Source organism: Balaenoptera acutorostrata, chromosome 12 (assembly GCF_949987535.1).
Source record: "Balaenoptera acutorostrata chromosome 12, mBalAcu1.1, whole genome shotgun sequence".
Lineage (NCBI taxonomy): Eukaryota > Metazoa > Chordata > Mammalia > Artiodactyla > Balaenopteridae > Balaenoptera > Balaenoptera acutorostrata.
In genome coordinates, this window is record NC_080075.1 from 33190492 (window position 1) to 33203875 (window position 13384).

General features: G+C 47.7%; 1 protein-coding gene across 1 annotated transcript in view; it reads left to right on the forward strand.

Annotated features, from left to right (window-relative positions):
* ADD2 (adducin 2) overlaps positions 1-13384 on the forward strand; it is a 105951-nt gene that overhangs the window by 76053 nt on the left and 16514 nt on the right. The window contains exons 5-10 of the mRNA XM_007175543.2: positions 1078-1229; positions 1678-1758; positions 3617-3766; positions 5034-5177; positions 7137-7235; positions 11604-11780. Of these exons, the coding sequence (XP_007175605.1) occupies positions 1078-1229; positions 1678-1758; positions 3617-3766; positions 5034-5177; positions 7137-7235; positions 11604-11780 (803 nt within the window). The remainder of the gene's footprint in view (positions 1-1077; positions 1230-1677; positions 1759-3616; positions 3767-5033; positions 5178-7136; positions 7236-11603; positions 11781-13384) is intronic.

Below are 13384 nucleotides of genomic sequence, written 5' to 3' on the forward strand. Positions count from 1 at the left end.
CTTCCTGACATGGGGTGTTCAAGGCTTGCTCTGCTTGCTTTATGTCCCCAGTCCACCCTCATATTTGCAGACCGTCTTGTCATTTCAACTAATGGCAAACCTGATAGAGGACATACATCACATGGTGTGACAGTGAGGTTTATGGAGATGGTGGAAGCTTCCAAAGAGCATTTTAATCCATTAACGGTTTTAGTGGGATGCTGGGAGAGACAGCATCAGGATGCTCCCAGCCAGACATCATTTTAAGCCAGAAACCTTTCCTATTGATTCTTTTATTGTTTCCTAGACACTGATTAATTGGAGTTCTGGGGCTCAGATGCCCTCTTCTGCCTTCCTGAGGCATGCAGGCAGAGGTCATCGTGGTTAATGGGACAGACTGAGCATCAACTCCTAGACCCTCTGGGTGCCCTGACTATCAAATGCTCTAGGCTCATTTCCATATTACTTCCACATCCCTCTAAATTCCCCAAGAGAGCCATAACTAACCAAGGGACTGCATATCCAGAAGGGACCAGATGTGGCCCACCCAAGGCCTCCAGCCCCTCAGCCAACCACAGCCACACTGACTTCTGGAAATTCATGACTTGTCAGAAAAACTTGAGGAATTTACTTCCTGGTTGACTTGGCTTTCTGTCTGCCCTGTTTCCAAATTAGAGAAAAAGTTATATTACATGGTATAGTTAAAATAATATGATAATGATTAGTAACTTCTTCATTAAAACTGATAAAATATACTCATATTTCCACTTAGAAATTTATTTATGCTTTTATTCAATGTCCACCTCTAGGGTTTGTGGTCAGCTTGGCCTTCTGAGAACCTTTCATTCTGTGGCCTTGAGTCTGGCCATGATTTTTGACCCAAAGCAATGCCATTCTTCCCCGAAGGAGCAGAGGACCTTATTGGGCACAGCTATCCAGTCTATGGATTTTCTCCTCTGGAGTCAGGGTCAAAGAATGTTGAATTCTCTGAAGTCTCATGTGTGGTTGTAGTGCCAGTGAGAATTTGAGAGGACAGGGGCAGGGCAGGGGAGGGCAGACGGGAGCCCCTGACCCAAAAGCTGCCCTGTGCCCCTGCAGACTTCTCCATGATGACGCCCATCAATGACCTCCACACTGCCGACTCCTTGAACCTGGCCAAGGGGGAGCGGCTCATGCGGTGCAAGATCAGCAGTGTCTACCGCCTCCTGGACCTGTACGGCTGGGCCCAGCTGAGTGACACCTACGTCACAGTAAGGAGAGCCTCTGGGGGTGAGGTGGGGCAATGTGTGTGGCCCCCACCAAATCCAAAGGGAGAACTCCTGATCCTTGGCATGGCCATGGCACTGCTGGTGGCCTTTGGCCAAAGTTCAATGAGCCCTTCCAAGGTTTCTAACCACTGTGGTTTCCTGAGATAGATAACCTGCCCAGTGGGCACTTCTCTGGATGAGGAGCCAGGAATTTCTGGATCCTATTTCTAGGGCTACCCTTGACCATTGGGAGATTCCTCTTGTAGTTCCATCTCCCCAGCTCCAAATAAAGCTGAGTCCTCTTCATCTCTTATGGGTCAGGGAGAAGTAAGGGTTCTTGGGGGGAAGATTTGGGTGCAGTGGATTTAGGGAAAGAGGGGATTCAAGCAGTGTGTCATTGGAAAGGACCCCTCTCCCTCCTTGCCGCTGAGAACACGTGTCTTTCCTCCAGTTGAGAGTCAGCAAGGAGCAGGACCACTTCCTGATCAGCCCTAAGGGAGTTTCTTGCAACGAAGTCACAGCATCCAGCCTGGTGAGTACAGTCCGGCCTGTCACTACCCATTTCTTGCTGAAATGACAGTACTCTTTCTGCTCCTACGGTGAGAGGTCATCTCCAAGGTAGCCACTGCCATCCTGTCCTTCTTGCAGTTTGCAATCTAGTGGGACAGAGAAGTCACATGGACACCAAAACAAACTGAGAGCGCAGAGCATGATGTGATCAAGAGACGAAATGGGAGGTGCAGGCTGCAAGCGCAGTGGGAGGGCGAGGGGAGAAGAGATGAGCCTGGAAGCCTCTGAGCCTGGGATTGGACAAAGGCTGGGAGTCGGGAAGCCTTCCAGCTGAGGGGATACATTTGAACAACAGCCAGTGCTTTGTCCCAAAGCAGTGCAAGACTCTTCTAGTGCCGGTGCCATGAGAGAGAGCTTCTGGGTCCCCTTTCTGTCCTCCTGCTCCTTTTAGGCGTGGTAGGAAGAAACTTCCAGAATCGGTTTCGATCAGGAAAGATTTCTGGGCGCGGGGGTGGAGGGAGAGGAGAGTAGTAGGGGGACTGGCTTAGAAGCAGAAGAAGTTGAGTTCAGGTGCATTTTTGCATTTACACAAAGTTGTTTTTGTCTGTGCTTAGACGTGATTAAGGAGTGGCTTTTGTCTTCTGTGTCACAGTCAAAAGTGGCCGTCTCTGGTGATGATGTTCTAAGAGATTGTTAATGTTAGGCAGCGCCATGGCTTAGCTGTGTGCCAGGTCAGCCACAGCCACCAGCAATTGTGTGTGTGTGTGTGTGTGTGTGTGTGTGTGTTTTCACCATGACACCCACAACCCCTTGGAGTCAAAAGCAGATTGTAAGACCAGTGACTGCTCTCCGTTAAGACCTAGCTTTCAGGTGACTGGTAAATGGGTGTTCATTATGCTATCCTCTTTACCTTTGTGTATGATTAAAAATTTTTCAAAATAAAAAGTGGGGAAAAAAGGAAAAAGGCTCAGTTTAGATGTTACTCCCTTTAATAGGAGGAATTAAAGACTCCTCCTATCTGCTTCTAGAGAATTCTGTGAATGATTCTCCTCTTGCACCTTGCTACTCAAAGTGTGGTCCGTGGACCAGCAGCAGGGGTATCACTGGGATCTTGTTAGAAATGCAGACTCTCAGGCCGAGTTCTTGGCCTACTGAATCCAAATCTGCATTTTGACAGGATCTCCAGGTGATTCTTTTTTTTTAATCAATTTTTTTAAATTGAAGTACAGTCGATTTACAATGTTGTATTAATTTCTGCTGTACAGCAAAGTGATTCAGTTACACATGTATATACATTCTTTTTTTATATATTTTTTCCATTATAGTTTATCATAGGATATTGAATATAGTTCCCTGTGCTATACAGTAGGACCTTGTTGTTTATCCATTCTATATATAAAAGCTTACATCTGCTAACTCCAGCCTCCCACTCTGTCCCTCCCCCAACCCCTCCCCTCTTGACAACCACCCGTCTCTTCTCTATGTCCCTGATTCTGTTTCTGTTTCATAGATAGGTTCATTTGTGTCATATTTTAGATTCCACAGATAAGTGATATCATATGGTATTTGTCTTTCCCTTTCTGACTTGCTTCACTTAGTATGATAATCTCTAGTTGCATCCAGGTGATTAAAGTTTGAGAAACTCTGCTCTAGCATTTTTCAATGCTGAATTATAACCGCCTTTGTTTCCCAGTAGCCTGTGTGCTCACCCTGCAGGCAGGAATGGGGTCTCTTGCCCCCCACATAAAGCACATCCATTGCCCACGGTATGGTGGAGAGTGGACACAGGTGGGTGGGCGTGTGCCTGGCCCACCTGCGGGGAGAGGAATGAGGGGCCTCTGCCTGCTGGTGGCCGGAAGTCTCTCTTCCCCCCGGCCCAGATCAAAGTGAACATCCTGGGAGAGGTGGTGGAGAAGGGCAGCAGCTGCTTCCCAGTGGACACCACGGGCTTCTGCCTGCACTCGGCCATCTACGCCGCCAGACCCGACGTGCGCTGTGTCATCCACCTGCATACTCCGGCCACGGCGGCGGTGAGTGTCAGCTCTTCAGCCAGCACTTCAGTCCCCGAGGCTGGCAGCAGACCCATGGCACCTGTCTCTCTGAGGGTCTCCCTGAAGAAAGACATAAGCCCCCAAGCTAGGAGCAAACTCGCCATATAAAACAGCTCTGGAAAGATTCCCTGGAACTCAGAGCAAGGTGAGGAGGGGACACCCAACATGGGAACCTCCTCCTCTGCATTTTCTAACTATGGAAGTCTAGGTGAGGGGAGACAAGGTGAAGATGTGTAAAGTCTTCCCTGCTGCACCCCGCACCTGCTACATACGCACCCCGGCGCCGCAGGCCCGGGTGACGGCACCTTCCGGGTGTCTGGGGACTGGGAGAGAGAGGGAAGACCCTCAAGGAGCAAGCTGTCCCCCAAGGGTCTCTGGGCATTTCTCCACGTCTACCTGAGACATTGCGGTGCACCTGGAAAGACAGCAGACACCCAGTCTGGGTGTTCCCTCAACCCTCACCCCCAGGCCACATGCCTACAGGGGCAAAAAAGACCTGTCACTGGCCTGTGGTTTTCTCCGCAAATCACACCGGTTACTAGCACTCAGACCTTCCAGAATTCGGACTAAGGCTGCATGTTGTATTCGTGCCAAGTATCCATTTCTGCAGAGCCGGGGCTTACGCGAGGGGCAAGATGAGTGAAGGGGGGCAAGCGGCTCTCCTAACCTCTCCACGCTCCCTGCTTTTAATAAAAGGCGGGGTTTGGGGCATGGCCGTTTCAGCCTGCGTTTTAACCCTGTTCTCTGGCACTTGCATTGCTCTGTTGCCCGTAAAATGGGGGCTTCTCAATGGGCCTCATGTTAGTGAAGAGTCGTGGCTATTGATGCACTGACCCAAGGCTGAGGGTCTCGCGCAACCCACCCCAGGGACCCTGGACCCTGCTTCAGCCCTGCCGGGTGCCAACTCCACCAGCCCTGCCTCTTCCCGGGTCCTAGGACAGGAGCCAAGCAGGAGTGGACAGCAGCACGCCATCCCTCGAGTGTATTCTTTGCAGCAGTTTTAGAAGGTGATGTATTGACATGGCAGCTGAGAAAAGTGTGATGAAAAGGCTTTAGAGGAAGCAGTGAGAAAGCAAGAGCCTCGCCAAGGGGACGGGGTGCCTTTCTCCTGCGCTCGCTCCCTCCCCTGCCACGTCCCCAGACAGAACTTGCCTGTGCGGCTCTGAGGAGAGGGCGACTGTGACAGAGGGGTGAGGAGGGGGGTGGAGCTGCAGCGCTAAACATTCATTCCATCGTCTCCCTAAAGGTGTCAGCCATGAAGTGGGGCCTCCTACCTGTGTCCCACAACGCCCTGGTGGTGGGGGACATGGCCTATTATGACTTCAACGGCGAGATGGAGCAGGAAGCCGATCGGATCAACCTGCAGAAGTGCCTTGGACCCACCTGCAAGGTTCGGCTCAGCTGTTCTGGGAAGATGCTCTGGGTGGGATTGTCAAAAACCGACATCACAAAAGCGACAAATGTTCATTGGAAAATGTTTATAAGTTGCAGATAAACAACAATATCAACAAATGACATAAAAATCTTTCACCCTACCCTGCGATTTGGGTGCACACCCCCATAACTATTCATATAGATTTACAAAACTAGGATTATAAAATATATTCTCCCTTTTCCCCTTAGCGATATACAGTAAACACCCTTGTATGTTACTAAATACTTTCTAATCACTATTTTAAATTATACCTCATTGTATGAATGGCTGTGCCACTATTTACCTAAACAGTCCTCTATGATTGGACATTGAAAAGTTTTTCCCCCAAATTTTCTCTTAATATAAACAACTCTGTGATGAAAATGCTTTCAGCTACATCTCTGTATTTGCTTGGGATGATTTCCTTAGGATAAACTCCTAAGGATGCACATTTTACAACTCTTACTTCGTAGTACCAAATTGCCCTCTCCTCCGGCCATGACTAGTACTTGAGAATGCTGTTCCCCTACAGTCTTCCCAAACTTGACTGTTACCACTTTTTTTTGCAAACTTGATAGAGATAAACAGAATCTCATTATTATTGCTTGATCTAAGTCTGAAGGCCTCTTTTATAACAGCATGTAATTAGGGCTGTTGAGCTTAGAATGGGAAGTTTCATAGCCAAGCCTGGGTGGATGGGCGCTTGCCCCCTTCCTTGAAAGGCACTCACTCCCGGAGTCATTTTCCATCTGGGAGTCCCTGTCTTCCCATCTCTCACATAGAGCAGAAATCCCTGCCACCCTCTCCTGCCATTCTCTGAAGCCTCATTAGCAGTGCCAGGAGAGGCGTGATGTTCACATTTGTGAAATGGTACAAAAATTTAAGAGATGGGGCGTTCACAAAAGATCTGCAAAATCCTGTGAGCAAAAGTCACGGTCTCTTTCCATCTCTCTGGCTCTTGAGACGAAAAAACTCCAGCTGTTTTCAGCAAGAGTGGATGTGATGATTAGGCCACTGGGCCTCAGCCCAGGTGCTGCAAGGACAGATCTGATACGTGGGTCTGTGGCCCGGCTCCCAGGTGGGTGTCACCTAGGTATCTTTCAGAGTGTTCTCGAGGATAAAACCAACCAAGAGGAGTTTCCAACAGGGAGGGTGCACCTGGACCTTGGTATAAATTCATTTCTGTTTTTTCGCCCCTTTTAGATCTGCCTGCCCCTGTCTGAGTTACAAACATCGCTCCATCAGGGACAGCCTGGGTTCTGGTTCTGACTCTGCCCCTAATTAGCTGGGATACTTTCAATTTCTTTAGGCTTCTCTTTCCTCATTAGTAAAACTAGTGAGTTAGATTAGAAGTTCTCTGTGACCTCTTTCATGGAACTGTAGGATCTTAGAGCTGCCAGGGCCTCACGGAATTCATGGAGAGGAAGCTGAGGGCCAGAAAACAGGGGACCCAACTCACCTGTGTCTGCAGAGACACCTCTCAGAGGGCCACCGCCTTGGGTTTGACTCACAAGTCGACTGAGTTACAGGGGGGGCAAGTGATTGCTTTTGAGGTTGGACCCTTGTATTCAACAGCAAGTAATTTCATTCACTTTAACACAAACATTCGTTTTTCAGACTTCTAAGCTCTTCAGGGCCTAAAAACCCAGGCCTTGCCCAAAGAAATCCACCAAGCTATTCAGTCTCAGTTTTAAAAAGCACCTTCAGTTTTTTAGGGTGCATGCTTTAAACGTTCGTTTGGGTGGATATTAAAACTCATGGGGGGGCGGTGGGTAGCATTCAGTGTTTGTATAGGGAGAATGAGTAAGGAATTGGGGGAGGGGGGCGTGCTCCAGGATTGGATACGAAATTGATCTGAATAAAATGAAAAATCTCTCCCTCTTAACTCAAGTTTGGAAGGTTTAAAGTTTTAATTGGCTGTCGGCTCCTGTGCAGATCCTGGTGCTAAGAAACCATGGAGTGGTTGCTCTGGGTGACACCGTGGAGGAGGCGTTTTATAAGATCTTCCACCTGCAGGCTGCGTGTGAGATACAGGTGAGCAAGGTCCTCTGGGGTGTGGGCCCAGGAGGGACCCTGACAGGGGCCTGGGGGCAAAGGTGGCGGCCCCATGGGCCGTGATTTAGGGAGACCTTTGAGTGGGGCCCTCTGAAAGCCTCACCCTATTTCTCTGCCTTGGCACCACCTGATTCTTCTAAAGTTTCACATTTGGAATCAGTTTTGTAGCTTTAAAATTTTCTACCGCCATTGTCTAACAACCAGCACCCAGCTCTTGGGGATCAGTGCTCAGGACGGGGAGCTGCCTGGGCTCATCAGTAGGACAGTGGGAGGAACTGTACTTCCCATGCTCCTGTATAACCTGGGGTGTACCTGTTACCTCTAGCTGTGCCCCACAGACACCACACAGGTAAGTCTTCTTTCCTTTCTTTGTTTGGAGAAGGGTAGTTTGCAAAGACCATGAATGTGGTCAAGTCCAGAAAGAGAAGTGGAAAGCAGACCAAAGTAGAGTGTTGACATGGCAGGCCTGACCCCAGGGAAGCCCCAGGGTGATGTCCAGGGAGCCCATGGTGAAGTTCTCCTAACTGGTAAAGGATGAGATAGAGGGTGGGTGGGGAGTGTCAGTAGTCATGGGACCCCTAGAAGAGTTGATGGAGAAGCAGTAGGAAAACACACATCCCGTAGTTTTATCAAATAAGCAGGTAGTATTGGATAAGCCAAGCATACTCTCCTTCCAGTGTGGCAAGCCGTCGGGTGAGTAGGGGGGTCTTGCACGACTGACTGGGCTCTATCCTTCCCAGCCTGTGCTCTGTGCTCTTGGGTCAGGGACCTGCCCTCTGCAAGCCTCCACTACCTCAACCTCAGACCTGGGTCTAGAGAGACCTTGTGAGGATGGCCTTTCAGACAAGGAGAGGTGTTGCTGATGGTATTTTTAGGACTAGGTCGACAGAGGGAGAGGCTAGCTGCCCCAGGGTGAGTCGGCTCTTTGCAGGGCCCTTCTGGTGTCCCATCTGCCCTCTCCTGGCTGGTCTGGGCAGAGCAGTGCCCCGAGGAAGACGGCCTGCCCCTCTCTTGGGCGTTATGGGGGAAGAATGGGATAATCCCAGAAGCATCACTAGTGGAGGCTCTACAAGTGGGACCTTTCTCAATGATTTTTGAAGGATATGTTGAGAGGACAGTGATGAAGAAATGTTAGAGGAGGCGGTGTGAGACCCTCCTGACTCCCCATCCCCCATTCAATAATGCTGGCCCTGAACTCTGACCCCTGAGTGTTGTTAGAACCTGGCAGAGCCTTTGATATGCCTACTTTCCCTTCTCCACATCTGAAGAGTTCCCCATCTTTCTTCTGAAGAAGAGGCTTCCATGAGAAAATATCTCATGAAAAAGCCTTATCTCTTTGCAAAGATAGCACAGTCCTAAGAATGAATGGAGAGAGGTTCCCGGGTGTCCCCCCACACGGTGAAGGATGCCTTCCCCAGGCTCCAGATCCCCAGAAATGGCCACTGCGCAATTTAAGCTAAGGGAGGCTGGCCATCTAGCAGCTGGGGAGATGAAGGGCAGAGCTGCCAGCCACTTTCCTGGACAGCCCCAGCTGCTTCTCTTGGCCCTGTCTGCTGTCACTTTCTTTTCAGTCAGGACTGGTTTGATGTAACCTTTTAAAAGTGCATCAGGCGATGGGGACAGATAACCCCAGGAAAGCGCCAGTGGATTTTTTTCAACAAGTGGATCAGGAAGGCTTCTAGAGGGTGAAATGAAGCTGGAAGTTGTGGGAAAAAAACAGGAGAGATTAGACCAAGAGTGTAGGTGGATTAAGGCTCGGAAGAGCCCAGGTACAGCAGCCCGCAGATGCTGTTGGGACTGCAGTCCCTGGAAGGGTCATTTCTGGTCAAAGGACCAGCACCGAAATTCTGTTTCCATCATGACTAGTGTTCTCCCTCAGTGGCCTTGGCAGACAAGCAAATGTGTCCATGGTCATTTCACTGGTTCAAGACTAAGAGCATATTCCATTCTCCTGGGGACAGCGTTCTCTTTGCTCCCCATCCGTTTGGGGTTCCAGGAAACTGGGTCATCCTCTGCTGAGAGAGGCAGCTCCCTGCTCTGTTCACAGGCAGATGAGAAGCTCAGGCAATTCTCCATCTGCTACCCATCGCCATGGAAACGGATGGGGGAAGGGGGAGGTGAGAGAAGGCAGCTCTTGCAAGGGTGTGGGCAGTTTTCTCCTCCTCTATGAATGACCAGTCTCCAGGGGGTATTGCTTCTCAGCCTTTCATGGTAAAACCTCAGAATTTATTTATCATAAATGTTTCTATGGCACTCCGTATGCACCAGGTGCTATTCTAAGTGCTTTACAAATATTACCTTAAATAATCCTCATGAGGTAGATACTATTTTCATTTTACAGATGAGAAAGCTGAGGCACAGGGAGGGTAAATAGCTGCTCAAAGTCACACAGCAAGTAGGTGGCAGAGCCAGGATCCAAACCCAGACAGCCTGGTACCCAGGTCCTATGTCCTAAACACTACATTGCACTGCCTCTCAGGAAAGCAAGCGCCGGTGGGAAAGGTCAGCTGACAGGTTGGGACCCCTCCTCAGGGAGCTGGCACTTCAAGTCAGGGTTTCAGGGTCCCAGCGCTGGAGCCCTGCCTTGGCCAGGTAGGGGTCCAGGATGAACTTGGTAATTGATCAACCAGCTGGGATTCACTACCTTTGAGAGTGCGTTTCCAGGCGCTCAGCCTCAGTGCCAGGTGTGAGGGACTTCAGAATTAGAAAACACGGTCAGCAGAGGGCAGAACTGGGACCAGTGAATGGACATAATAAAAAGGTAGATTTCAACTCAGGGTAATCTATATCAACTCACTGTAACCCTTCTAACACTTGGACAACAGTATAATAGGCTGCCTTCCCAGGCATGGGGCCGACCACTTCTAGGGATACTAGACAAGGACTCATTTTTGGTGAGAGAATGGAATAAAAGGCCTCGAAGTCTCTATATTTGTAGGGTGTGGAGTCGTCTTTTTAAGATAAAAATGGAGGCTTCCGTAGGACACATGCCTTGGATGAAGAGGGCATGGAAATGCTTGTTCTTGCTTCTTCCTCTTCACAGAGTGATGGGGGTCACCTTGGAAAGGCTGCCTGGCTGACCTCTAGGAAGTCTCACAGGGGCCATGTGTTGCACTGGTGAATTTAACACACTCTGGAATGTGTCCAGGATCCTCATGGGTTCATAGACCTGTGTTTGTCAGCAAGCTACATTGCATTCTCTTCATTTTCAGTAAAACAATAACTGGCACAAAAACTGGAACACTGAAAGTTTATATAATCAGAGCCGTTCCCCCATAACAAGCAGGTTTACATGGGATATCAAATATTAATCAGAATGCTGGGGTCTTGATGTGCAGTGTAAAACTCCAGCTTCACTACCTACAATACTTGGAAACCACCATCTCTCTCTGGACTTACCCAGGAAGCCAAACCATGACCAATTATATCTGAGTGGCAGATACAGGGAGTAAATAGCATGTGCTTTTAGATGAGCATGGAATTAGAAAATAAGATTAGTTGGATTCATGAATGTTTTTAGGATCATTCTAAAATTGCCTGCTTTATACACACACCACTTGCCCTAAAAGTCAGAGTCCGTTGCCTGTAGCCACCTGTATTGTCCCCTCCCCATGGAGCCGTGACAGTGGGACAAACGCTCTAAGTCTGCTGGTAAAAGCTTCCTAAGCCCTACACAGTGCCCGGCTGTGACTGTCAGCATTTCATGTGTCTCCTCTTTCTGGGCTTCCTTGACTGGCTAACCCCGTCATGGAAGGTCTTCTGCCTTTAGACCTGTTAATTCAGCCCAACATGCAGCTACACTCATATTTCACTGGCCTAGAAGGCAGCTTATTTCTTTCAAGTGACTTTTTTTTTTTTTAAGGGGAGATATTTCAGACACACAGAAAAGTGCAGAGTCATATAATAGACACCTGCTACCAACCAGATTTAACAAATATCAATGGCATTTTCGTCTGCAAGAAGTAAAATATTACAGACAAGAATTGAAGTCCCCTTTCTCATCTTCCCTCCTTCCCCAGAAATAATCACAATTTGAGGTTGGTCTGTGTCCCAGGTAATTTTTCAGTACTCTGCATTGTTTTATTCTTAAGGTTTAACACTTGCTATGTCCCCCTAAGAACTGACATTAGGAAAGAAATACTAATACCTCTTTCCCTGGAAATGGGCACATGCCCTACAAGTTTGGAGTGGCTTTCCTCTGGTAGGAAAAAACCAACTACAGCTCAGTTTTCCAGACATTTCTGTTTCTAATCTTCCCCGATCTCCATTCTCTGTTACACCGAGGAGCACAGGTACACGCGCACACACGTGTGTGTGTGAGCTGAGCGTTCTCTGCCCTTTGCGCAGGTGTCTGCTCTGTCCAGCGCGGGGGGCGTGGAGAACCTCATCCTGCTGGAGCAGGAGAAACACCGGCCTCACGAAGTGGGCTCCGTGCAGTGGGCGGGGAGCACCTTCGGGCCCATGCAGAAGAGCCGGCTGGGGGAGCACGAGTTCGAGGCCCTCATGAGGATGCTGGACAATCTGGTGAGTTTCCTATCATTGTCCTCCCAGGCCAGTCCTTTGCGGCTTAGCTCCCCCAAAACCAGTCAGTATGAAGCATTCGGTGGGCGTGAGAACTGCCAACATCACAGTTAATTTGTTAAAGCCCCTTGATCGGCCACTTGACTTAGAATGTGTGGTCATTCTAATAGTAGTTGAGTTTTCTCAAATGGTGGACTTTGCCACCCCTTTTCCAAGGGCTGTTGGATGTTATCATACCTGCAGGGTGCTCTTTAGAGAAGGGATAGGAAGCCCTTGGTTGGTATGAGAGGTGGTAATCCAGCAAAAATCAGGACCACAGAGCCTCTCTCATGCTGTGGCTTGGTTCACTCTTCTTTTGCAGTTAGTTCTGCCTTTCTTTCTAATCTCATGACTTTAACACGGAAAACACATAATGCCATTAATTTCCCTGTTCCTGGTGAGCAGCATTATAACAATACCCTATTGTAATGAATGAATCAATCAATCAGGTAGGGAGTTAACTGGTATATGTCCAGGAGTGGGCTTTAAAGGATCCAAAGAATTATAAGACATCCTTCCTTCTGGAGCTAACAATTTAATTGATGATATATGATGTAAATAGGAGACAATTCAAGAAAAAGAGGAAAGCATATACAGTGAGGAGCTAATTGCAGGAAGAGACTCTGACTTCTTAGATTGCTCAGAAAAGGGAAGATGAAACCTATCTCTGTGACATTTCTATATCATTTACCCCTCCCCCTCACTGCTACTACTTTGGACCCTCTCTTTGTTGTGTCTGGGTCATTGCAATAATCAGTCCTTTTCTTCTGCTCCCAGTTCCTCCAAATCATTTCCACTTTAGTACCAGGCTGAGCATGAGGGTCACTTTATAATGGTGAAAGGTACACTCCACAATGGAAATACAACCCCTGTTAACATTTGTGTGAGTCACTATGCCTAAATAAAGCACCAGGACCAAGTGGTTTCATGCAGAAATTCTTTCAGACATTTAAGAGACAGACTATTCTTATGCTATTTAAACTGTTGCAGTTAAGAGTGAAAGAAGGAAACCAAATCATAACAATTATAACACATTCAGACCAATCTCACTTTGAGTTGATGAAAAATGCTGCATGAAAACTAGCAAATAGTATCCAGCATAACATTAGAATAATAATACACAATAACCAAGTGAGGGCTCATTCCTAGTATTGAAGGATGGTTTAATATTATAAATCTTTTAAATATATTTCATGATATCAATGAGTCAAAGAATATAAACCTTCTGATCACTTTGAGATCAAAAGTTATTTGATAAAAATTTAATATTGATTTATAAAAATAATAGCTGTTAAGTAGGATAGGAAGCCATTTATTTAACATGATTAAAATGATTTTTTTCTCAAAACAAGCACCAGTATCATGGTGAAACACTAGAAGAATTGCCATTAAATTTTGAAACAAAACAATGAAAATATAATGAGAAAATAATCCTATTTGCAAATGCAGCAGAATCAAACTTTAAGCAGAACCCCTTTAAAGGCAACTGTAAAATTTTACCAACAGACATCAGAGAAAACCTGAAATCAGTGAAGAGCTATAATTTATTCTTGGTTAAAAACTTCAGT